This window comes from Giraffa tippelskirchi, chromosome 10 (assembly GCF_054371585.1).
Source record: "Giraffa tippelskirchi isolate mGirTip1 chromosome 10, T2T-mGirTip1v1.2.pri, whole genome shotgun sequence".
Classification (NCBI taxonomy): Eukaryota; Metazoa; Chordata; class Mammalia; order Artiodactyla; family Giraffidae; genus Giraffa; species Giraffa tippelskirchi.
The window spans coordinates 116401621-116429326 of NC_137284.1; the positions used below are offsets into that span (position 1 = coordinate 116401621).

Sequence of the window (27706 nt, forward strand, 5' to 3'; positions counted from 1 at the left end):
AGCCTGGTGGGTGGCAGTCCATGGGGTTGCAAAGAGTCGGGCATGACTGAGCGACTAACACTCACTTACTTATTTCTAAGACCCTGAAGCTATTTATCTCAATACAGCATAGTGATTGATATTTGCGACAAGAAGTTCAAATCTGAAGGTAAATTATATCTTATATATTATTATTAAAGGAATATCTAATAAATTTTGGAAAGACTGCAGTCAAACATGACTAAAATAAAAATTCTAGTTGGATGATCTGTAAGTGGATTAGTTTCTACTTAGGAACCAAAGCCTTCATATCATGTGACCTTAGAATGATTACATTTATGAATAAAATGAAGAACTGCATCACTAACTCACTCTTACTATTAGAACACTTAGTAAAAAGTATGATTTTTCAGAAGTCTTAGAAGAAAACAATAGACTATGCTACAAAAAATGATCTCAGGAGAGGATAAAAATCAACACTCCAGGAATGACATGATGGTTACATGAAGAAAAGGTCAGAGACATAATAAGATTCTACTGAAGAGCAAAAGGAACTATATTCAGTATCTTATTAAAAAAATAAAGGAAAGAAAAGGTCAGAGAGAGTGTATGGCATAGGTTCTTAAAAGCAAGAAATCATCTGAAGAATGGGAGAGCAGGGTTGTGAAACAGTTAACACACTAAGCTTTAGTGACATTTATAAAAATTACTGTGGGAAATACTGTAATTGAAATAAAACTCGACCAAAAATGGTTGTAAAACTATATTTTTGGATGAATAAACAAGATTACTACAGAGTTGATTATGGAAATAGACTAAAAATATCAGGTTATAAAAAAAAATTTCAAAAAGAACCAGTTATAGGAAGTCAAGAACTAAATTGAAAAACAGGTATATGGTCTAATATAAAAGAAGAAAATCAGTACCTTGCTGTTGTTGAAAATGGAGACAAAATCAGATTCTTTTTCACAGACTTCCATTATAATCCAATTGTTCAGTTATTGTTTCCCTAAAACTTTAAAGTCAATAGAGAAGGCAAAATAGTCTGATTTTTATGTAAAGGAAGATTTCATTAGTTGTTAACTGTTATCATTTGCTAACTAAGCCTAAGTTATACTTACTTAGGTTCTAAAACACTAATCTGAAAAGACCTCTGTAAAAACAATTTAAAAAGAATTTAGTTATCTTATGAATAAATCAATATACCTTAGCAAGTGATTTTACAATAGGATTCTCCATAATCCCCTTGAGGAAAATTAGGTCTATTTCTTCTGCTCCCGTAGATGAGGGCAGCTCCGTAAGGTTATCCAACACTTGCTGCATTGCTGCTGAGATAAAAGCAGTATTAAAAAAAAGAAGCAAATCTTAAATTCCAAGCTACTATGAAATATGATTTTAAAATAAATCAAATAAAAATACATTAACAATAAACATTCTTGAAAAACACATTAGAAAAACTGAATTGTTAAACAGTATAAATTTCAAATTGACTTCCCATGAATTAGCAACAGGACAGGTTTTTACATGCAGTTTGGGGCTTTATCAGACTATCGAATACATACTTAGAAATTTATACTTTCTTTTTATTTTTCATATTTTAAAATATTACTCAAGAAGAAACACAAAATTGTAAGAAACCAATAAAAAAAAATAAAAAGATTAGATTACGTAATCAAGAAATTTCATTCCAACAAGCCCAGAATCAGATGACTTGACTATTGAATTTTATTAAACATTAAAGAACTAAAATCATTACCTCACAAACTTGAAAAAACATGTAGAAGAGGAAAGAACAGTTTCCAACTATTCTGCGAGATCCTGATGCTAAATCCAGACAAACACATCACAAGAAAACTATAGCCAATATCCTCTATAAGCACAGATGCAAAAATCTTTAATAAAATACTAGCAAACTGAATCCAGCAACATATGAAAAGGATTGTATACAATGACCTAGTAGAACTATCCCAAGAGTACAGCGTAGCTCATCAACATATGATAATCAATGTTATACACTGTATTAATAGAACAAAACCACAAGGTATCTCAATAGGCACAGAAAAAGCATTTGACAAAATCAAATACCTTTTCATGATAAAAAAAAATTCGACTAGGAACAGAAGGAAATTTTCATTTGCTCAAGGGCATCTACAAAAAACCCATAGCTAACATCACACTTAATGATGAAAGGCTGAATGCTTTGCCATAGATCAGGAACAAGGCAAGGATGTCTACTCCTGTCATTTCTCCTCAACATTGTACTGAAGGGTCTAGCCATGGCAGCTAGGCAACAAAAAGAAAAAGGCATCCAGATAAAAAATGAATAAAACTTTCCCTTTTTGCTGATGATATGATCTCATATACAGAAGATCTTAAGGAATATATACAAAAAACTTATTAGAACTAATAAATGAGTTCAGTAAGGTTGCAAAAAAGTACAAAAATCATTTGTACTTCTATACACTAGCAATGAACACTCTGAAAATGAAATTAACAAAACCATTCCTTTTACAATAGCATTAAATCAATAACATCATTAGAAACAAGTGTAACAAAAGAAGTGCAAGATTTTATAGTGAAACTATATCAGTAGAAAGAATTAAAGACAAATAAAAAGATATCAAATTTTATCGATTATTGTTAAAATGGCAATAGTCCTCAAATTGATAGATAGGTTTAATGCAGTCTCTATTAAAATCTCAATTTCCCCCACCCTTTTTGGTAGAAGTTGATAAGCAGATCCTAAAATTCATGTGGGAAATACAGTAAATCCAGTATAGCCGAACAATCCTTAAAAAGAACAAAGCTGGAAGACTCACAATTTTAAAACTCACTAAAAAGCTGTAGTAACCAAAACTGTGGTACCAGCATAAAGACAGACATATAACTGAGAGTCCATAAATAAACCCATTTTATGGTTAATAGATTTTCAACAAGAGTGGCAAGATAGTTCAAAGGAGAAAAGAATAGCCTTTTTAAAAAATGGATTTGGGACAACTGGATATGCATTTGAAGAAGGTGAAGCTAGATTCCTCCTACATTCAAAATCATAGTTTTAATTTTATTCAATTAGTTTTATTAATAAGTTTTTTCCCCTTGATGCATATTTAGAATAAGTATACTAATACTGCAGTTTGTTTTTTTTTAATATTTTTATTAAAATAAAACATAAACATCGTAAAAAGATACTGTATTACTAAGTGGCTTATAATAAAATACAGTAGTTCTTTGTTCCATGTTGTCAGACTCCCTCCCAAATGATCCCATCCATAAGTAACTACTTTGAATTTGTGGCTTCTTTTAATCATAACTATATTTCTGGATAATATGCTAATACTTTTTGAGTACTTTTTGATGTACTCATTTTAGGCATTATTTATTTTTGTTAGAATAGTACTAGCTAATTGTACTAGTAAAGCTTTTACCTTCCCCTCTCTCCAGACTGGCAATTTTTAAATAAAATCAACAGTTAGTGCTTTTCATATAGGACTCCTACAAGTTTCTCCCTACAGTATTCCAACAAACTTCTCACTTTTCTATTAGTAATTTTTCCAAACGCTCAAACATCAGAATTACTTACAACTTCTACCTTCCTAAAATCTATCCCGAGTAGTCTTCTGTTGCACTTTAATTGGGACAGGTTCATCTTTAGGTCTCTGACTCAGTAGGAAGAAGTAAGTTACAATTTTGGAAGTAAAGAGGTGAATGGGAGAAAAATGTGCATTTACAACAAGCAGAAAGAAAACTGATATGGAGCTAAGATGAAGTCAACACTAGGAAATAAAGAATATAAGCAAAGTCTAATTCATAATTTTGCTTGAGGTCCAAAGTGTACTCTGGGCAGGGAACAGTAGAATCAACAATATTCAGAAGTATTAATATTTTTACCCTGTGGCTATAAATGTAGTCAGCTCTACTTTTCATGAGTATTTTCTTTAAATGAGGACTTTTTTCTTTCTTTTGACATTCTACATTTGTCTTTATTTTTATTATGGAAAATTCCAAACATATACAAAAGGAGATACTACAGCAAACCCAATAAGTATCAGGTCTAACAATCAGCAACTCATGGCCAACTTTGTTTCATACTCCTATATACTGTCTGTACTACATTAACTTTGAGGCAGAATCCAGATATCATATTTGAGTGTTTATGCATAAAAGATCAGGACTCTTTTTAAATAATGTACAATACTGTTAGCACATCTAATAAAATAACAATAATTCCTTAATATCATCAAATATTTAGCTGGTGTTAAAATTGCCAGTTGTATAGAAGTTTTTTAATGTATCTTCTATACTGGTTCTTGAGATGTTTAAATTTTTATATTTTATGCTTAATTGAACAGGAAGAAAAGTGGCAGAGACTGTGAAATATATCCTTGGTTATTTTGAAGATCTTTGTAAGTTGTTACTGATTTTTTAATATATGAAATCTAAATAAAAACTTATAAGCCAGTCATATCCCATGTTGTGAAAAGGGAATCTAGAGTTGCCAAACATTCCCAAACTAACTTGTATATTTAATGGAGTTTTAATAAAACTGGGCTTCCCTGATAGCTCAGTTGGTGAAGAAGCCACCTGCAATGCAGGAGATGCCGGTTTGATTGCTGGGTCAGGAAGACCCCCTGGAGAAGAGCTAGGCTACCCACGCTAGTATTCTTGGACATCCCTTGTGGCTCAGCTGGTAAAGAATCCGCCTGCAATGTGGGAGACCTGGGTTCGATCCCTGGGTTGGGAAGATCCCCTGGAGAAGGGAAAGGCTACCCATTCCAGTATTCCATCCTAGAGAATCCCATGGGCTGTATAGTCCATGGGATCGCAAAGAATCGGACACGGCTGAGTGACTTTCACTTTCACTTAATAAAACTACCATAGATCCCCTAAATAACCATGTTTTCAGGCCAAGCCTGGCTTGGCCTTCCCCCAGTTCACTAGGGAAATGACCTGGATGGTGAGCTCTAGGGAACTTGGGCTGAGGAGGCAGGGGAGTGGAGTAAACTGCTGCAGTTCAGCACAGGTTAGGGAAGCCAGTCTGGGTGAATGGTGTGCTGGTTAAGGTTGACAAGAATCTGGTATTTGTACTGCTATTCATTTTTGTGAAGAAGTAAATCATGAGATTCACAATGAAATCTTGAAATTGACCTCATATCCATAGAGGCCTCATGCCCCCAAAGTCTTCAAAGAAGAGATGATATCTGACTATCCAGACTCTGGGATATCAAGCAGAAACTTTGCTTCCTCATGAAGTATGGTCCAAGACTGCTACACCTGGAAGTCAGAACTGCTACAACTATCTGCACAGGATGAAACCACCATCTGTGTCTCTGAAAACCCACTTCAAGCTGACGGCCAGAGTCCCTATTCCTTAATGGGCAAGATTTTCAGATCCCACCTGCTACATCTTCTGAAATACTAACACTCTTTTCAAGGGTGTATGCAAACCCCTCACTGATACCTTGCTGGATGGCTGAGACAGCCAGCTATGGGACACAGGACTCTTTCTTTTAATTAGTTTATTTATCTATTTTTTAACTTTACAATATTGTCTTTATTGACATGAATCCACCATGGGGGTACATATGTTCCCCTTCCAGAACCCCACTCCCACTTCCCTCCCCATCCCATCCCTCTGGGTCACCCCGGTGCACCAGCCCTGAGCACCCTGTATCATGCATTTAACCTGGACTGGCTATTCATTTCACATATGATAATTTACATGCTTCAGTGCCATTCTCCCATATCGTCCCGCCCTTGCCCTCTCCCATAGAGTCCATAAGACTGTTCTATTTATCTGTGTCTCTTTTGATGTCTCGCATACAGGGTTATCTTCACCGATTAACTAAATACCATATATATGTGTTAGTATACTGTACTGGTGTTTTTCTTTCTGGCTTACTTCACTCTGTATAATAGGCTCCAGTTTCATCCACCTCATTAGAACTGATTCAAATGTATTCTTTTTAATGGCTGAGTAATATTCCATTGTGTATATGTACCACAGCTTCCTTATCCATTCGTCTGCTGATGGGCATCTAGGCTGCTTCCATCACAGGACTCTTTCTGTGGCCAGAAAGAGTACCTAAACTATCAGGAGGCCCTATTAGCAGACCACCAGTCAGCAGCCAAAACCTAACCCAGTGGCCCAACAACCAATAGGTGACACACCTCCTCTACAGTGAGAAGAGTAAACATACCATACACTTCCTCAAACCGAAGATCTTGAAGGAAGCTACAGTGGACAGCATGGATTTTAACTGCTCAGGTCCACTTATATGTGGATTATTTTCAAGAAATATGTACTAGAGTGCTAAACATCTGCTGCTGGTTGAATCTGCCAACACGGAACTGCAGAGACAGTATAAGGGGATTTTCCACTGTGCAGAGGGTGAGTGGCCTTAATCACCTGTGTTGTTGAAGGATCAACCGTATAACACATTGGGGAGTATTCTGTGATGGAACTGAAGGATTCTTATGGAAGACTGAGACAGATCAACTGCCAGGCAGCCACAGGTCATCTGATTCTGAAGGCCCAGACTGAACCAGTCGAAGTCCCACTGAGTCCAGAGCTTTTAGAGCTCATACCTAGAGGACCACTCTCCAGCAGTTTCTTATGAGCAGTTTCAGAACATCTGCTATGGCTTTACTGTCCCCTGGTAGAGCTCTTTTCTGGAATTGAATTCAGATGTCACTCTTAATGTTCCTATCAAAACATTCTCACTTAGTTTACCCACCCTGTTCCAGGTTATTTAATCACAAAGGTGAGAGTTGAGGTGAGGGGTCTTGGAATTTTCCCTTTCTTCCCCTTTTGAATGAAAACTGGGTTTCGGGTGTCTCAGAGTTGACAGGCAGCAAAGGCAGAGAGAAGCTGGTGAGGAGGTTAGGTGAAGTGGTGAGTGCGGGTGTGGAACAACCCACCCTGGTGCTCCAGTTGCACCAGGATGTCAAACTTGAAAGCATCTGCCCTAACACCTTCATTCCATACTCTGCTGTGAATAAAATAAATAATGTTCTAACACCTGGCATAATACCATCTCCCTCATTTGTTGGGATATTATTGGACAGTTTGAAGAAACAATTGCCCCTAACAAGCCAATTCACTGGCTTATAAATTAGTTATCTAATAACATGAACTACCAAAAAAAATAATAGTTTTTAAATTAAGTCATCCTAAAAGCATATCAAAGATACACAAGAAAATATGCAAAAATTATAACAAGGAGCAGTGAGAGAATTAACCTGATAAACTATTAAAACATTAACTAGATCTATAATAACCACTCTAACATGGATTACCATAAGGCAACTCTTAGACGTAAAACCTTAATACATGAAACAGAAAGCTGTTTCATGTAGTGGGAACGCAGCAAAGCTGAGTTGGATCCAGAAAAGCAGGAATGTGTCCCAATTTACTCAGATTCCAGGAAGAAAGGAAAGTCCCAAAACTCAGAAGGTAAGTTTCCTACAAGTTCCACTCCTCCTCCTCTATTACAAGAGGATGGACTCTAATCAGAAGCTAGATTCAATGACATACAAATGGGATTCCTACTTAAACTGGAGAAAAATTAACATATTTAATCTAGACCCTTCAGTTACAAATATGAACAAAACAAGAATGACTAAACATGAAAACTAAAAGCAAGAATGGAATTCACCAAGTTCAACAAACATTAACTGCCAAAGAAACAGGCTTACTACTTACTAGGAGGTTATTTTAAAAAAGAGGGGGGGGTTGGTAGAAAGAAAAAAGAAAGAGCAAAAGAAAGAACAAGATTAAATTAAATTAGTGTGTATGGGGCGGGGTTAGGAAAGGGGATTGCAAGGATCAAACTGAAGAATTTTCCCACTAGAAAGGGCAATGAGAGAAAAAGCATGGAAAACCTATTATGGATCATGAAAAACTAGGAGAAGGGATTAAGAGGGAAAGCAGAAATTAATCCTAGAAAAAAAAAAAGCCATAGATCTGATCACTATGCTGGCTGTTTCAAAAGGCAAATAAAAAAAAGCTGATATTTGGCTAGTGTGACTAATAAAAGACAAGACACAAATAACTTTGGAAATGTAATGAAAAAATAACTGCAGGCATAACAAAGATTCAAAAGAAAACACAATGAACAACTTTATTTAAATATGTAGTCAAGTAGAGATTTTCTAGTAAAATGTCAATTACTGAAATATAGGAAAAAGGTAAAAATGGAAACAGATCATAACGGAAGAAATTTAAAAGGTTTTCAAAGATCTACCATTTAAAAAAGACATTAGGCCTGGATAGGTTTAAGAATAAGTTGTCTCAAACCTTCAAGAAAGAGATTATTCACATTTTTAAAGCAAAACATAGGAAAAGATCAAAAGCTTTCCAAGTTCTATATGGATTTCAAAATTCAATAAAAAGTATATATTAATACTAAACTCCGTATGAGTATATATGCATATATCCCAAACAACATATTAGCAAACTGAATCTAACAATGTCTTAAGAAATAACAATACACAAGTACAGTTTATCCTAGTATGGAACGATAATTTAACATTGTGCGTGCATGCATGAGAAGCCACTTCAGTCGTGTCAAACTCTTTGTTACCCCGTGGACTGTAGCCCGCTAGGCTCCTCTGTACACAGGATTCTCCAGGAAAGAATACTGGAGTGGGCTGCCATGCCCTCCCTCCAGGGGATCTTTCTGACCCAGGGATCAAACCCATGTCTTTTATGTTTCCTGCATTGGCAGGCAGGTTCTTTACTACTAGTGCCACCTAAGAAGCCCAGTTTAACTTTAAGAAATATATAATATAATTTAATATATATGACAGTATACCACCCTCAATGCTTCAAATACATCAAATAAAATTTAAAATTCCTAATGGAAAATCTTACCATAACATGACTAGAAGAAAACCAGAATAATTTTATATCAGAATCTGTATGAAGCATCATCCTTAATGGAGAAATGTCAGAAGCTTTACCATTAAAGTCAAGGACAAGACAAGAATACCCACTACTACTTTTCAAACCTCTATTGAACGTTTTAATCAATGTAGAAAGATGTTACAAAACAAACAAACAAACTTAGGTTATAGCTACCTATTTAAGAGAAAGACTAAGGAATCAGCTGAAAAATTATTGAAGTTAGTTATAAGAGTTTGACTTGTGTCCTGCTAGAACAAAAGCAATATAGAAAAATCAAAAGTTTTTCTAAATAACAGTAAAAACCAATTAGAAAACATCACTGAGGGAAAGAAACTACATTCAGGACAGCAACAAAATTTACAAATAAGAAATAAGGCTAAAATAGAAATGTTCAGACAGATATGAGATAAATATAAAATATACTAAAGGACAGTTGGGCTTCCCTGGTGGCTTAGATGGTAAAGTGCCTGACTGTAAAGTGGGAGACCTGGGTTCAATTCCTGGGTGGGGAAGATCCCCTGGAGAAGAGAACTGCAAACCACTCCAGTATTCTTGCCTGGAGAATTCCAAGGACAGAGGAGCCTGGCAGGCTCCAGTCCATGGGGTCGCAAAGAGTTGGAAACAACTGAGCAACTAACACACACACTCACACACACAGGACATTTAAAATAAATAAATTAAGAGACCACATTCTGGCATAGGACAATCCAATTCTATAAAAATATTAATTCTCTCCAAAACATTTCATATGAAAAAAATGAATGAATAAATCCTAACAAATTCCAACAGGATTTTGGGGTAAAGCTATTCTAAAATTTACTTGAAAGAGAAAATATGTAAAACCAGCCAATATGTAAAGAAGGTGCTGGTGCTGTCACATATAAAAACACTATAAATTAAACTGTTGCAGATTGGCACAGCAACAGAGAAATGCTGACAGCTAAATAGCAATTAATATATGCAGAAGGTGACATTTCAAATCAGTGGGGGGTAGGCTTCAGTTAAATATGGTAGATCGACTAAGTTTATAGTCTTTCCCTCTAGAATCTCTATTAAAACAGCAGCAAAGTAATAATAAAGTTTTTTTAAAAACCCATGAGAATAAAGAGAGAAGAAAAGAAATAAAACAGCAAAAATATTTGAAAGTTTGGAAGTGGCAGGAATAGAAACTACACTGGAGTAAAGGAAGCAGTAGATTCTACCTCCTAAAGCCAGACATCCTGGAATGTGAAGCCAAGTGGGCCTTAGGAAGCATCACTACGAACAAAGCTAGTGGAGGTGATGGAATTCCAGTTGAGCTATTTCAAATCCTGAAAGATGATGCTGTGAAAGTGCTGCACTCAATATGCCAGCAAATTTGGAACACTCAGCAGTGGCCACAGGACTGGAAAAGGTCAGTTTTCATTCCAATCCCAAAGAAGGGCAATGCCAAAGAATGTTCAAACTACTGCACAATTGCACTCATCTCACATGGTAGCAAAGCAATGCTTAAAATTCTCCAAGCCAGGCTTCAGCAATACGTGAACCATGAAATTCCAGATGTTCAAGCTGGTTTTAGAAAAGGCAGAGGAACCAGAGATCAAATTGCCAAAATCCGCTGGATCATCGAAAAAGCAAGAGAGTTCCAGAAAAACATCTATTTCTGCTTTATTGACTACGCCAAAGCCTTTGAGTGTGTGGATCACAATAAACTGTGGAAAATTCTGAAAGAGATGGGAATCCCAGACCACCTGACCGGCCTCTTGAGAAACCTGTATGCAGGCGAGGAAGCAACAGTTAGAACTGGACATGGAACAACAGACTGGTTCCAAATTGGGAAACGAGTACATCAAGGCTGTATATTGTCACCCTGCTTATTTAACTTCTATGCAGAGTACATCATGAGAAACGCCGGGCAGGAGCAAGCACAAGCTGAAATCAAGATTGCCAGGAGAAATATCAATCACCTCAGATATGCAGATGACACCACCCTTATGGCAGAAAGTGAAGAAGAACTAAAGAGCCTCTTGATGAAAGTGAAAGAGGAGAGTGAAGAAGTTGGCTTAAAGCTCAACATTCAGAAAACTAAGATCATAGCATCCGGTCCCATCACTTCATGGCAAACACATGGGGAAACAGTGAACAGTGGCTGGCTTTATTTTTCTGGGTTTCAAAATCACTGCTGATGGTGATTGCAGCCATGAAATTAAAAGACGCTTACTCCTTGGAAGGAAAGTTATGACCAACCTAGACAGCATATTAAAAACCTGAGACATTACTTTGCCAACAAAGGTCCATCTAGTTGAGGCTATGGTTTTTCCAGTGGTCATGTATGGATGTGAGAGTAGGACCATAAAGAAAGCTGAGCGCCGAAGAATTGATGCTTTTGAACTGTGGTGTTGAAGACTCGTGAGAGTCCCTTGGACTGCAAGGAGATCCAACCAGTCCATCCTAAAGGAGATCAGTCCTGGGTGCTGTTTGAAAGGACTGATGTTGAAGCTGAAACTCCAATACTCTGGCCACCTAATGCAAAGAGCTGACTCATTGGAAAAGACCCTGATGCTGGGAAAGATTGAAGGCAGGAGGAGAAGGGGATGACAGAGGATGAGATGGTTGGATGGCATCACTGACTCAATGGACATGGGTTTGGGTGGACTCCGGGAGTTGGTGATGGACAGGGAGGCCTGACGTGCTGCGGTTCATGGGGTTTCATAGTCAGACATGACTGAGCGACTGAACTGAACTATTTCTGGAATCAAAAAATTTCTTTCCATCATGAGTCCTAGCTATCATCATTTTTTTGCCCAGACTATATAAGAGCTTTCTACAAACACATACACACACACACACACACACACACACATATATGTACATATACACACAAAAGAGCTTCCTACATATACACACACACACACCTCTCTCACCCAGAAGATATTTATTACAATGTAAATTTTATGGCGTGTAAGTCTTTAAAATACATTGCGAGATTCAACAATCTGCACCACCCTTTGTGGCTTTAGCCACCACAATCTTTCCCCTGTCCTGATGCAAACTCCCAACTTAACACCACCTTTGTGTACTTAACTCATACAGATCCTTCGGGAGCAGAATTCCTATATGTCCTTGGAGGCTCCAATTAGGGTAAATTCTTCTAATGCACATTTTTGTAGTGGTCTAAGCTTTATAACTCTGATAAAACAAATTATGTTGATAAGTATTTATTTACTGTATAATTTTCTTTCTAAACTCTTAAGTAGTAAGCACAGAAATCTTATCTGTCCTGTTCAAATCTATATTCCCAACAACTAGCCCACAGTGTGGTACATCACAAGTTCTCAGTAATAGAATTTCAATCACAAAAATGTAACATTTTTCTGTTACCAGAAATAAAGAATAGCTTTCAAGTTATATGAGCTTCCCTGGTGGCTCAGACGATAAAGAATCCACCTGCAATGCAGGAGACCTGGGTTCAATTCCTAGATTGGGAAGATCCACTGGAGAAGGAAATAGCTACTCACTCCTGTATTGTTGCCTGTAGAATTCCATGGAGAGAAGCCTGATGGGCTACAGTCCATGGGGTCGCACAGAGTTGGACACGCCTGAGCAACTAACACTTACACATGTTCACTTTCAAGTTATATAGTTTTATTTATAAATAACAATTCTATATAAAACGTAGAATCAGATAAATATGGTATAGTTTACAAAGCAAGAATCTTAAAGCTATTAACTTTCCACAAACCACATAATAAGCCACAAAGATAGGAATGCTATCTTTTCAATGTTTAGTCTACTAAAATGGCAAGCTTTTACAGAAGCACTACTTACACATAAACATATTTCTAACTTTTTACAATATCATTCAGTAAAAAGACATAAAATAAAACTAAAATTTTATTAATAAAATTTAATAAAAGTTCACCAGTAAAGGCAAACATAATGGTAGGAAGTCATCCACACACAAATATGGTATCAAAACCAATGATTGTGAGAAGAGGAGAACACAAATGCAGGGCATTGGAAATGCAATTGAAATCAAAACACCAGCAACTTAAAACAATCTTGCTGATATACAGATGGCTATATTAAAACATAGTAATCACAAACCAAAAACCTACTAGATATACACACAAAAAAGAAAAAGGAATCCAAACATAACACTAAAATTAGTCATCAAATCACAAGAGGACAAAAGAGGAAGGCAAGAAAAACAAATACAAAGCAATTAAGAAAATGGCAATAGGAACATACATATCAATAATTACCTTAAATGTAAGTGGATTAAATGCTCCAACCAAATGACATACACAAATGGAATAAAGACAAAAACAAGACCCATATATATGCTGTCTATAAGAAAACCACTTCGGATCTAAGGACACACACAGAATGAAACTGAGGGGACAGAAAAAGGTATCCCATGCAAATGGAAATCAAAAGTTAGCTTGCGTAGCGATACAGATATCAGAAAAAAATAGACTTTAAAATAAAGGTGTTGTAAGAGATAAAGAAAACAATACATTAATGGTCAAAGAATCAATCCAAGAAGATAAATCAATTGTAAATATGCACCCAACAAAGGAGCACCAAAATACATAAGGCAAATACTAATAACCATAAAAAGAGAAACCAACAATAATACATTAATTGTGGGGGCTATTAAGACCCAACTTTCAACAACAGATCATCCAGACAGAAGATCAATAAGAAAATACAGGCCTTAAGTGACACATTAGATCAGATCGACTTAATTGATATTTAGAGAGCATTTCATCCCAAAGCAGCAGAACACACATTCTTCTTAAGTACACATGGTATATTTTCCAGGACTGATCACATGCTGGAGCCACAGGGCAAGCCTCAGTAAATTTAAGAAAACTGAAATGACATTAAGCATCTTTTCTGACCATTTATAATTTCTGTAAAATTATAAATCAACTATAAGAAAAAATAGCTAAGAAAATACAAACACATGGAGGCTAAGCATTATGCTAAATAACCAATGGATCACAGAAGAAATCAAAGAGAAAATTAATAAATACCTAGAGACAAATGAAAAGGAAAGCATAATGATCCAAAACCAATGAGATGTGGCAAAACCAGTTCTAAGAGGGAAATTTATAACAATACAATCTTACCTCAGGAAATAAGAACAATCACAAATAAACAACCTAATCTTACACCTGAAGCAACTAGAGAAAGAATAACAAACAAAACCCAAAGTTCGTAGAAGGAAAGAAATCATCTAGATAAGAGCAGAAATAAATGAGATGCTAAGAAAACAGAAAAGATCAATGAAACTAAAAGTTAGTTCTTTGAAGAGACAAAATTGATAAGCCTTTAACTAGACTCATCAAGGAAAAAAAGGAGCTCAAATGACTATAGTTAAAAATGAAAATGAAGAAGTTAACATGGACACCACAGAAATACAAAGGATCAGTCAGTTCAGTCACTCAGTTGTGTCTGACTCTTTGCAATCCCATGGACTGCAGCATGCCAGGCTTCCCTCTCCATCAGAGACTATTAAAACTACAAGCAACTATATGCTAATAAAATGGTAACCTGGAAGAAAAGGAAAAATTCTTAAAAAGATTCAATCTCCCAAGACTGAATCAGGAAGAGAGAGAAAATATGAACAAACCAACCACAAGTACTGAAATTGAAACTGTTATTAAAAAACTCCTAACAAACAAAAGTCCAGGACCAGATTACATTACAGGTAAATTCTATCAAACATTTAGAGAAGAGTTAATACCTATTCTTCTGGAACTATTTCAAAAAACTGCAGAGGAATATTTCCAGACTCATTCTATGAAGCCACCATCACCCTGACACCAAAACCAGACAAAGACACCACAAAAAGAAAATTACAGGCCAGTGTCACTGATGAACACAGATGCAAAAATCCTCTAGAGAATACCAGCAAGCCAAATCCAACACCATGATGATATGTGATTTATCCCCAAGACGCAAGGATTTTTCAATACCTACAAATCAATCACTGTGATTCACACTATCAACAAAATGAAGAATAAAAACTATATGCTCATCTCTAAGGACGCAGGAAGATTTTGACAAAATTCAACATCCTTTTATGATAAAAACTCTCCAGAAGGTGGGCACAGAGGGAACATGAAAGTGAAAGTGTTAGTCGTTCACTCATGTCCAACTCCTTCTGACCCCATGGACTGTAGCCTGCCAGGTTCCTCCGTCCATGGAATTCTCCAGGCGAGAATACTGGAGTGGGTAGCCATTCCATTCTCCAGGGGATTTTCCTGACCCAGGGATCAAACTCAGGTCTCCTGCACCAGAGGCAGATTCTTTATCATCTGAAGTACCAGGGAAGGCCCAGAGAGAGCATATCTCAATATAATAAACGCCATATATGACAAATCTACTGCTAACATCATACTCAATAGTGAAAAACTGAAAGCATTTCCTCTAAGATTAGGAACAAGACAAGGATGTCCACTGTCATCACATTTATTCAACATATTTTTGGTAGTTCTAGCCATAGTAATCAGAGAGGAAAAAGAAATAAAAGGAATCCATATTGGAAAAGAAGTAAAACAGTCACTTTGCGGACAACATGATATTATACAAAGAAAATTCTAAAGTGCCCACCAAAAAACTACAGAGCTCAGCATGAATTCAGTAAAGCTGCAGGATACAAAATTAATACACAGAAATTTTTTCCTTACTATACACTAACAATGCAAGACCAGAACGAGAAATTAAAGAACCAATCCAATTTACCATCACATCAAAAAGAATAAAATACCTAGGAATAAACCTACCTAAGGATACAAAAGATTTGCACTCCCCCCAAAAAAAAAAGATAGCAATGAAAGAAACAGATGACACAGTTGGAAAGATATACCATGTTCTTAGATTAGAAGAATCAATACTGTCAAAATGACTATACTACCAAAGGCAATCTATAGATTCAATGCAATCCCTATCAAATTACCGATGGCATTTTCCACAGAACCAGAACAAAACAATTTGCATAGACACACAAAAGATCCCAAATAGCCAAAGCAATCTTGAGAGAGAAAAATGGAGCTGGAGAAATCTGGCTCCTTGACTTCAGGCACAAAGCCACAGTCATCAAAAGTATGGTACTGGGACAAAAACAGAAATATAGATCAATGGACAGGATAGAAAGCCCAGAAATAAACCTGTGCACCTCTGGTCAATTATCTATGACAAAGGAAGCAAGACTATACAATATTGGTGACACAGTCTCTTCAATAAGTGGTTCTGGGAAAACTGGACAGCTACACGCAAAAAAATGAAATTAGAACATTCTTAAAACTCAAAAAACAAACTCCAAATGGATTAAATACCTAAATGTAAGACTGGATACTATAAAACTCTTAGAGGAAAACTGCACAGCACTTTGACATAAATCACAGCAATATTTTTGATCTACCTCCAAGAATGATGAAAATGAAAACAAATCAAACAAGTGGGACCTAGTTGAAGTCAAAAGCTTATGCACAGGAAAAACACACACACACACACACATAAAATGAAAAGACAGTTCACAGAATGGGAAAAAATACTTGCAAATGATGTGACTAACAGGGGATTAGTCTCCAAAATTTACAAACAGCTCATGCAGCTTAGTATCAGAAAACAAAACAAAACAAAACCCACACAACCAAAACATAGAAAAACTAAATAGACGATTTTCCAAAGAAGATATACAGATGGCCAAGAGGCACATGAAAAGATGCTCAGTACTGCTAATTAATTAGAGAAAAAATTAATGTAAATCAAAGTTACAATGAGACATCATCTCAAATCAACCAGAATGGCCATCATCACAAAATCTACAAACCATAAATGTGGACAAGGTGTGGAAAAAAGGGAACCCTCCTATACTGTTGGTGTGAATGTAAATTGGTAGAGCTACTATGGAGAACAATACAGAGGTTCCTTAGAAAACTCAAAACAGAGCTACCATATGATCCAGAAATCCCACTCCTGGGCATATATCTGGAGAAAAGCATGGTTTGAAGGGGTATTTATACCCAAATATTCATTGTAGTGCTGTTTACCATAGTCAAGACACGGAAGCATTCTAAATGTCCACAGACAAAGAAATGAATAAAGATGTGTTACACTTGACTATTACTCAGCCATTAAAAAGAATGAAATAATGCCATTTGCAGCAACATGGATGAACCTGGCGATTCTCATATTAAGTGAACTAAGTTAAAAAGAGAAAGACAAATACCATATAATCTCATTTATATATGGAATATTTTTCAAAAAACATAAAAATAAACTTACTTACAGAAAAGACTCACAGACTTAGAGATCAAACATATTTACCAGTGGGGAAGGGTGGGAGTGAGATAAATTGGAAGCTTGGGATTGATATGTATACACTATATTTAAAATAGATAAACAAGCAGAAACTACTGTATATCATAAAGAAGTCTGCAGAATATTCTGTAATACACTAAATAGGAAAATAATTTGAAAAAGAATAGATACACATACTAATATATGTATAACTGAATCACTTTGCTGTACACCTGAAACTAACATAACACTATTAATCAACAATGTTTCAATATAAAATAAAAATTAAAAAGAAAGAAATTTGGATCAAGACAGGTTGATGATTAAATTTTGACACAATATCCACTTGGCTGATTTCACCATGACAGCAAGAGTTCATCTAAATCCTTAAGTCAATAAAAACAATTCTCTTCTATAAAGTGACATCATGTAGTCAATACCTTAGCTCTCAAAACAGTATCCTGAAATTCTAATCTAGTTATAATGCATCAGAGAAGAAAGTTAAACTTTGTGCTCAGTTAACTTAACCTTAGCTGAGTGCTTATAGACTAGGTGTGAAAGTGAAAGATGCTCAGTCATGTCCGACTCTGCAACCCTCATGGACTTTACAGTCCATGGAATTCTCCAGGCCAGAACACTGGAGTGGGTAGCTGTTCCCTTCTCCAGGGGATCTTCCCAATCCAGGGATCGAACCCAGGTCTCCCACATTGCAGGCGGATTCTTTACCAGCTGAGTCACCAGGGAAGCCCACAGATACAGAAGAGACTAGAGACACAGTTGTCTTTCCTTCAAAAACTAAATCTAGTAGAGTAGACCAAAATATGTAAACATATGAATAAAAGCATGATGATAAGAACACTATTGAGGAATCAGAGAATTAAGTGATATAGCATAGTGGTTAAAAGCCTGGACACTACCACTTAACTATTTCTGAAAACCAGAGTAAATGAATTAACTCCTCCAAGTCAGCTTCCTCCACCTGTTAAGTGGGGGATGGCAATAGTATCTATCCTACAGGGCTGGTGCAACTAAATAATACATGGAAACTCCTGAAACAATACCTCCTAGTGCATTATTAACACAGTGAATACCGGAAATGAGTCAAAGATTAGCTCTTTTATTTGGTGGGAATGGTGGGACGATAAGATGATGAGACTGGTGAGACACCCAGTGGAAGGCATTCCAGTGCAAACCACCAAGGAGTTCACCCTGTTGAAAATCCTGAATTTATAATTAACATTTAAACCCTTAAAACAAAATGTGGAGCTGTATTTCCCAAAGAAGCCTATAAAAAAAATCTAAGCTTTGAGCCAATAAAAGAAAAGGGCAGGCACAGTGGATGGGTAGCCATTCACAGCAATGAAGGAACTCCATACACAAGGGCAGATTTTATTTTCTTGGGCTCCAATATCACCATGGATGGTGACTGCAGCCATGAAATTAAAAGACTCTTTCTCCTTGGAAGGAAAGCTATGACAAACCTAGACAGCATATTAAAAATCAGAGACATCACTTTGCCAACAAAGGTCTGTAAAGTCAAGCTATGATTTTTCCAGTAGTCCTGTACAGATGCGTGAGTTGGACCATAAAGAAGGCTGAGTGCCAAAGAATTGATGCTTCCGAATTGTGGTGCTGGAGAAGACTCTTGGGATTTCCCTAGTGGCTGAGATGGTAAAGAATCTGCCTGTAATTCAAAAGGCACAAGAGATGCGAGTTGAATCCCTGGGTTGGGAAGATTCCCTGGAGAAAGAAATAGCAACCCACTCTAGTATTCTTGCCTGGAGAATTCCATGGACAAAGGAACCTGGTGGGCACAGTCCATGGGGTCACAGAGTCAGACACGACTGAGCGACGCTCACTTTCATATTTTATCCTCCAATTAAAAATAAAATAAAATTAAAAAAGGAACAGGAAACTATTGGTGTAACCCTTTTTGCACAGGCTTGTTCTCTACCAAATGCCTGTAGTGTTTCTCAGTTATTATGACAACCAAAAATTCCCCTCACCACACTTCCTAACATTTCTAGGGGTGACACACCCTTCTCCCCTTCTGTTCTTTCCACTTGCACAAATATGTTCCAACTCCAGGGTAAATTCCTCCTTCTTAATTTAGCTATTTGAGGGTTCTCCGCTTGCTCGCCAGTTTTTTTGCCTAAATATCTGAAGGCAAAGCCCACCATTCCAGAAAGTGCGATGAGGGAGAGCCTACACAACTACAGAGGAAATTCTCAACAGATAGATATTCTGGATTAATCAATGCAGTCCTTCATGTGTAAATATAAACCAGCCATTACTGATCACCAGACATCTGAAGAAAGCAGTGACAAGGGACAAAGCTGAACAAACTAAATTACAGGGGAAACAGATGGTGCTGAGAACAGACTTTAAAGTTTTATATTTATTAGCAAAACATGTGAGAGGCTACTGCACTCAAAGAATAACGGGCCACTAAGGAGGGAGAAAATGGAGCAACTCAAGAAGAAAAAGTACCTGGCAACTAAATATAATACTGTTAAATTTAAAAAAATCAAACAGCAGACTAAATGATACAATAAGATTGAAACTACTAACCTGGAAAATCAAGTCAAGGTAAACTCTCAAATGTAGAAGAAAAGATGGAAAATATGAGAATACTTAAAATATGGAATCAAATCCAACAGTGTATCAGGAGTTACACAGGACAAAATCAGAGACAAGGATGGGAAGGAAATAGTTAAAAAAACAGTAGAAAATTTCCCCGAATTTAAATGACATACAAAACTTCAGAATGAATGGAAAAGACCCATATTTGGACACCTAAGTAAAATTTCGAAACGCTGAGGATTAAAATAGGGGAAGTGAAGATTTCCTGAAAAAAATGAAAAGAGCTTGTAAAAGTAACAGACTTCCATGCCACTTATTACTGGTTAATATTTAAAACCAGAAGATAATGGAGTAAAAATGTCAAAGTTCTGATGAAAGACAAGTTAAAAAACTTTATATATGTTATTTTCAAAATTATATATATTTGTATATATGTGTGTATGTATATATATGTATGTATGTGTATATATACCAGTGTGGTGAATGGAAGTTTACACTGAAATATTTTAAAATAAACACAAAAATTGATTTCCTCCAAAGAGATTTTCTTTCTAGGCTTCCCAGCAAAATTAATCCCTATATTTGAATACAAGCTTCTTTATTTACATGAACATGATAGTTTTATTAATAAAATCTTAACAGTCTTTCCCTACTGGAGATCATTTTTTTCAATATATCTAGCACTTCACTATATGGAAGAGTCAACATTTATTTAGTTTGTCCTCTACTGAAAGATATACAGGCTGCTTCCATTTTTAATAGCTATAATCTGTTACAATCAACACCGATATGGCCACATCTACATCTGCACACACATACATGTTGTTTTGTTATTGTTTATAGTTGCTCATTCATGTCTCTTTTGCAACCTCCTGGACTGCAGCCTGTCAGCCTCCTCTGTCCAGAGGATTTCCCAGGCAAGAATACTGGAGTAGGTTGCCATTTTCTACTCCAGGGGATCTCCAGGGGATCTGCATCTCCTGCAAGTCTCCTGTATTGCAGGCAGATACTTTATCGCTGAGGCACCAGCAACACCATAGATATATATACTTATGTACGTATCATTATTGACTATGCCAAAGCCTTTGACTGTGTGGATCACAACAAACTGTGGAAAATTCTTAAAGAGATGGGAATACCAGACCACCTTACCTGCCTCCTGAGAAATCTGTATACAGCCCAAGAAGCAACAGTTAGAACTGGACATGGAAAAACAGACTAGTTTCAAATCGGGAAATGAGTACATCAAGGCTATATACTGTCACCCTGCTTATTTAACTTATATGCAGAGTACATCATGCAAAATACCAGGCTGTATGAAGCACAAGCTGAAATCAAGATTTCTGGGAGAAATATCCATAACCTCAGATACGCTGATGACACCACCCTTATGGTAGAAAGCAAAGAAGAACTAAAGAGCCTCTTGATGAAAGTGAAAGAGGAGAGCGAAAAAGTTGGCTTAAAACTTAACATTCAGAAAACTAAGATCATGGCACCTGGTCCCATCACTTCATGGCAAATAGATGGGGAAACAATGGAAACAGTGAGACTTTATTTTGGGGGGCTCCAAAATCACTGCAGATGGTGACTGCAGCCATGAAATTAAAAGATGCTTGCTCCTTGGAAGAAAAGCTATGCCCAACCTAGACAGCATATTAAAAAGCAGAGATGTTACTTTGCCAACAAAGGTCCGTCTAGTCAAAGGTATGGTTTTTCCAGTAGTCATGTACGGATGTGTGAGGTGGACCATAAAGAAAGCTCAGCACCAAAGAACTGATGCTTTTGAACTGTGGTGTTGGAGAAGACTCTTGAGAGTCCCATAAGCAGCAAGGAGATCCAATCAGTCAATCCTAAAGGAAATCAGTCCTGAATATTCATTGGAAAGACTGATGCTGAAGCTGAAACTCCAATACTTTGGCCACCTGATGCAAAGAACTGACTCACTTGAAAAGACCCTGATGCTGGGAAAGATCGAAGGCAGGAGGAGAAGGGGGTGACAGAGGATGAGATGGTTGGATGGCATCACCGACTCGATGGACATGGATTTGAGTAAGCTCCAGGAGTTGGTGATGGACAGGGAAGCCTGGTGCGCTGCAGTCCATGGGGTTGCAAATAGTTGGACACAACTGAGCCACTGAACTGAACGTATCATTAGTAAGTAAAGGCTAAGAGAATTGCTAGATCAAAGAATATGTGATTTTTCAATTGTCAGATACTGTCGTACTGTCCTTTATAAACAGGTTGTTATCAATTACATCTCCAACAAGAGGTCTTCATTTCATTATTTGTTATAATAATAATGAATTGCCTCCTAAAGATATATCAATATAAATGCTGAGAACATGTATAGTAAAGAGTGATTAAAAAAGAGTTAATTCTGAATTTTAATCTTTTTCTCCAATATAGCATTAAAGAAAAATTTAACTACACACTTATTTCCTTATCTGTAAAACAGAAATGACATTGGTATAACTCATGAAATTATATAATAAACTTAAATGACTGATCTAATACTAAAAACATGTAAATGTTAAATACTGTTTCATCTAACATTCTGCAATTCATTCCCTTCAACCATCTCTCATGGTTTTGCTAATTATTCAAAGTGTCAGTGAAAAATAAATCTCAAAAACAGCAATTACAATACTCCCACCTTAAAAACAAGGTTTTTTAAAAATTAACATAGTAGGGTTTTTCCCCTAATTTAATCATCTTACCTGACCCATTTTGTACTTGGTCATCCTCTGATGACAAGTTCAATTCAGAAAAGAAAGTGAACTACCATTTAAATGAATTTACTGATACTTCTACTATGAACCGAGTAAATGTCTTATAAAAGCAGCTAGTGTAACTTTCTGGCAATCTTATTTAGAAACACTTTTCTGTTATGTGCAGTGCTTTCAAATACAAGTCCTTATTTAAAAAAAAAAAAAAAAGGCAGATTCTGGAAAATAGTTTTACTGGATTGAACTCTCTCCTCCCAACCCCCGTCCGCTGCCTCCAGTATGTTTAACACATTGTTTCACTTCCTTCTAGCCTCTGCGGTCTATGATGAGACATCCACATTCATTCAAATAGTTTCTCTATTACTGTTTTTTGTTTTTTGCTGGTTTTTTTTTTCCTGTCTTGTTTTCAGCAATTTCATTATGTTGTTTCTGGGCATGGATTTCACTGGGCTTATCCCATTTGAGGTTCACTGAACCTCTTGAGTCTACTAGAAAAGGTTTATGTCTTTCACCAAATTTGGGAATTTTTGGTCACTATTTCTTTAAACATTCATTTCTGTACCATATTCTTTTTCTTTCCTTCTGATTGTCTGATAAAACATAATGTTAGACCTTCTGGTATCATCCCATGGTCCTTGGGGAATTCATTTTTACTCTGCCCATTATTTTCAACTATTTTTTTGTTTTGTTTTGTTTAATTTGGGTAAATTTCTACTTCTCTACCTTCAGGTTCATGGACTGTTATCTGCATTCTGCTACTGTGCTTGTCCAATGAGTTTTTAATTATACTTTTCGGTTCCAAATTTTCCATTTGGTTTTCCTTTTGTCTGTTTCTTTACTGAAACAGTAAAACAACAGTCTATATTTCATTTCAAGAGAATGCACCCTTAATTGTTGCAGTGTATTTATAATTATGAAACCTGCTTATATCTTTCTCAGATGCTTCCCACATCTGCGTCATCTCAGTGTTAGTGTCTGAGGATTATCTCTGCCCATGTGAATTAAGGATTTCCAAGTTCTTCATATGCCAAAGAATTCTGGACTGTATGTTCTATATTTTTAATAATAACAGAAGACTCTGCCTTGTTGAAATCTTAGGGAGAGTGTTGATATGTTTTGTTTTCAGTAAGCAACTGCATCAGTTGAGGTCAGGGCTCAAATTCTGACTCTTTAAGGTACCAATGCCATTTTATTACAGTTATCTGCACCCTTGTTTTTGAACTTAAGTCTTCATTTCCCTTGGGTAAATATCTAGGAATGGGATTGCTAGAGCACATGATACGTGTATATTTAACTTTGTAAGAAACCAGTAAACTGTTCAAAATTTCCACAATGTTATTTGGCTCTGTCCCACATATGAACCACCCACTAGGCAGTCAGGGACCTAGCTGGTGGTCTATTGGTATTTCAGCATAAAACACTTATGTGTAGTCTTCAGGGTCAGATCTACACAAGCACATCTCAAGAATGAGTCCAGCAGTGCATGACAACTTTCAGAATCTCTTTCCAGCCTCCTCTGCAATCTGCCTGGCACTTTGGGTTCTCTGGGATGTTCTTTACTGATCCTACAGCCAGAAATCTGGGGCATAACTTACCAATTCTACAGGATACTTTCTATAACTGGGCTCATGATCTGGTTCAGATGGCCACAGAACACAGGAAAAAAAACAAAAAACAGGAAAAAAAGACCGGAAGTACAACTCCTCCAATCAAAGAGGAAGATTTCTTGCTTTGGAGTTTTAGGTAGGCTCCTCTTAGCTGTTGCAGCTGCTGAGGGAGGCAGAAGGAGGCAGAGGGAGGGAGAGGGAGGCAGAGGGAGGGAGAGGGAGGCAGAGGGAGGGAGAGGGAGGGAGGCAGAGGGAGGGAGAGGGAGGGAGAGGGAGGGAGAGGGAGGGAGAGGGAGGGAGGGAGAGGGAGGGAGAGGGAGGCAGAGGGAGGAAGAGGGAGGGAGGGAGGGAGAGGGAGGGAGAGGGAGGGAGAGGGAGGGAGGGAGAGGGAGGGAGAGGGAGGCAGAGGGAGGGAGAGGGAGGGAGGGAGGGAGAGGGAGGGAGAGGGAGGGAGAGGGAGGGAGGGAGAGGGAGGGAGAGGGAGGCAGAGGGAGGGAGAGGGAGGGAGGGAGGGAGAGGGAGGGAGAGGGAGGGAGAGGGAGGCAGAGGGAGGGAGAGGGAGGCAGAGGGAGGCAGAGGGAGGGAGAGGGAGGCAGAGGGAGGCAGAGGGAGGGAGAGGGAGGGAGAGGGAGGGAGAGGGAGGGAGAGGGAGGCAGAGGGAGGGAGAGGGAGGCAGAGGGAGGCAGAGGGAGGCAGAGGGAGGGAGAGGGAGGCAGAGGGAGGGAGAGGGAGGCAGAGGGAGGCAGAGGGAGGCAGAGGGAGGCAGAGGGAGGCAGAGGGAGGCAGAGGGAGGGAGAGGGAGGGAGAGGGAGGCAGAGGGAGGGAGAGGGAGGCAGAGGGAGGGAGAGGGAGGGAGAGGGAGGGAGAGGGAGGGAGAGGGAGAGAGGGAGGGAGAGGGAGGCAGAGGGAGGGAGAGGGAGGCAGAGGGAGGGAGAGGGAGGGAGAGGGAGGCAGAGGGAGGCAGAGGGAGGCAGAGGGAGAGAGGGAGGGAGAGGGAGGGAGAGGGAGGGAGAGGGAGGGAGAGGGAGGCAGAGGGAGGGAGAGGGAGGGAGAGGGAGGGAGAGGGAGAGAGGGAGGGAGAGGGAGGCAGAGGGAGGGAGAGGGAGGGAGAGGGAGGCAGAGGGAGGGAGAGGGAGGCAGAGGGAGGGAGAGGGAGGCAGAGGGAGGCAGAGGGAGGCAGAGGGAGAGAGGGAGGGAGAGGGAGGGAGAGGGAGGGAGAGGGAGAGAGGGAGGGAGAGGGAGGCAGAGGGAGGGAGAGGGAGGGAGAGGGAGGCAGAGGGAGGGAGAGGGAGGGAGAGGGAGGCAGAGGGAGGGAGAGGGAGGCAGAGGGAGGCAGAGGGAGGGAGAGGGAGGGAGAGGGAGGGAGAGGGAGGGAGAGGGAGGGAGAGGGAGGGAGAGGGAGAGAGGGAGGGAGAGGGAGGCAGAGGGAGGGAGAGGGAGGGAGAGGGAGGCAGAGGGAGGGAGAGGGAGGGAGAGGGAGGCAGAGGGAGGGAGAGGGAGGCAGAGGGAGGGAGAGGGAGGCAGAGGGAGGCAGAGGGAGAGAGGGAGGGAGAGGGAGGGAGAGGGAGGGAGAGGGAGGCAGAGGGAGGCAGAGGGAGGGAGAGGGAGGCAGAGGGAGGCAGAGGGAGGCAGAGGGAGGCAGAGGGAGGGAGAGGGAGGCAGAGGGAGGCAGAGGGAGGCAGAGGGAGGCAGAGGGAGGGAGAGGGAGGGAGAGGGAGGGAGAGGGAGGCAGAGGGAGGCAGAGGGAGGGAGAGGGAGGGAGAGGGAGGCAGAGGGAGGCAGAGGGAGGGAGAGGGAGGCAGAGGGAGGGAGAGGGAGGCAGAGGGAGGGAGAGGGAGGCAGAGGGAGGCAGAGGGAGGCAGAGGGAGGCAGAGGGAGGCAGAGGGAGAGAGGGAGGGAGGGAGAGAGGGAGGGAGAGGGAGAGATTTCTGCACTCCTGTTGAGCATCTTGCTCTTTAAACCAGAACCACTGGGTTTTGGAGTTCCAGCTGTTCATTCTGATGCTCTAGGCTTGAGGCTAGGTTGGGGATACCAAAGCAAAACAACAAAAAACAAACAACCCATAGTAAACTCACTGTTGATTCAATGGTTTCCTGGTTGTCTTCTCCAATCCATCTGCTACTACTGACTTTTTAGAGTTTGCAAATAGCTACTCCCAGTATACTGTCCAGTTTTTAAAGCTGCATTCAATGGAAAAGACAGGGTGCAGTGTGCTTACTCCATCTTCCTGAAACCCTTGTTAAATCATTACTGTCCACCAAACCTGGGGTGGTGTGGTGTCACTATTTCTCCAAATATTTTTTCTGTCTCTTTCTCTCCTTCCTTTCTGTCTAGAACTCTCATTACATCCGTGTTAAAATGTCTAACATTGTCCCACAGGTCTCCGAGGCTCTGCCTACTTTTCTCAATATTCTTTTTTTCTCTCTCTTCTTGAACACTTTTTATTGATCTTCCTTTTCTCTGGCGTCTCAAATCTGTTACTGAGCCTATCTAATGAACTTTTCATTTCAATTACTGTCCTTTTCAAATCTAAATTTTCTATCTCAGTCTTCATTTCTCTATTGAGATTCTCTATTAAAGTGTTGCTAACATACTGTCCTTTAATTCTCTGAACATATTAAAAATAGCCAATTTGAAGTCTGTTACATCCCACATCAAGCCCACTCAGTCAGTTTCCATTGACTCTCATGATTATGGGTCATATTTTCCTAGGTTTTCTTTTCTTTCTCTTTTCTAAGGTCCAGCAGGTTCCATTTGAAAACTGAACCTTTAATATATTACAGTAACTTGATTTATTTTATTTTTCAGAGATGTTGGATCTCCTTTTAGTAATTCATCTGAACTTAAACTGCAAAACCAGTTTCCTACATGGTACTCAGTTGGGACATCTCTGTTCAGTCTTCTAATTCTTCCTTTTATATTTTAGCCTGGCTTCCTAGTGGGTGTGCCTGTGTCTGTACAGCTTAATGGTCATCCAATGACTTGGGCAATGGTTGTGCTCAAATATCTCAAACCTTTAAGACATCTAGCCTCTGCCAGTTGACTTGTGTACAGATTGGGGGATGCATTCAACACTGCAGCCAGTTCTCCAATCTCCTTCAGTTTAAACTTTTTGTCAGGCTCTCTTGGGTCGCCCCTTCAGATATGTAGTTTCCCAGTCAACCAGAGCTATATGGAGAGCTTATCTCAGTCCTTCTACGGTTCTCTCATTTCTGGGATTTCTCTACCAAATGTCTTCTGGTCCACTCCTCACCCTAAACCAGGGCCACAACCCGGAGCTAGCAAGGCAGCAGGTTTTCTCCTTCTGTTTCCAACCAAATCCACCAATTTGTATCTGTAGAGTCACAGGTATGCGTGTCACCCTTCTCTCTTCCCTTCCCGAATCAAGTTACTCCCCTACCCCCATCTCTTTGGCAGCAGGGTTGCTGGTTTTCTCTGCTAGTCCCAAGCTGGTAAACTTTCATTTTTCACCAACTGAGGAGGGTGGGGGCAGCAGGGCAAGCCTGGGGGGTTATCTGGGAAGGACCCAGGCTAGAAGGCCACACACTCCCACTGTTCTCACTCCAAGTCCTAACAGTTGTCAAGACCAATTTTTAAACTGCCTTTGGTCA

General features: G+C 38.9%; 1 protein-coding gene across 19 annotated transcripts in view; it reads right to left on the reverse strand.

Annotated features, from left to right (window-relative positions):
• The window catches only part of PALS2 (protein associated with LIN7 2, MAGUK p55 family member), a 405603-nt gene that overhangs the window by 50554 nt on the left and 327343 nt on the right, over positions 1-27706 (reverse strand). For 10 of the 19 annotated variants that reach the window (XM_081533868.1, XM_081533883.1, XM_081533877.1 and 7 more), the window contains one exon: positions 1186-1304. In XM_081533868.1, the coding sequence (XP_081389994.1) occupies positions 1186-1304 (119 nt within the window). Of the gene's footprint in view, positions 1-905; positions 1025-1185; positions 1308-27706 lie in introns of those variants that run through there. The other 9 variants (XM_081533867.1, XM_081533881.1, XM_081533872.1 and 6 more) reach the window with 3 other exon arrangements.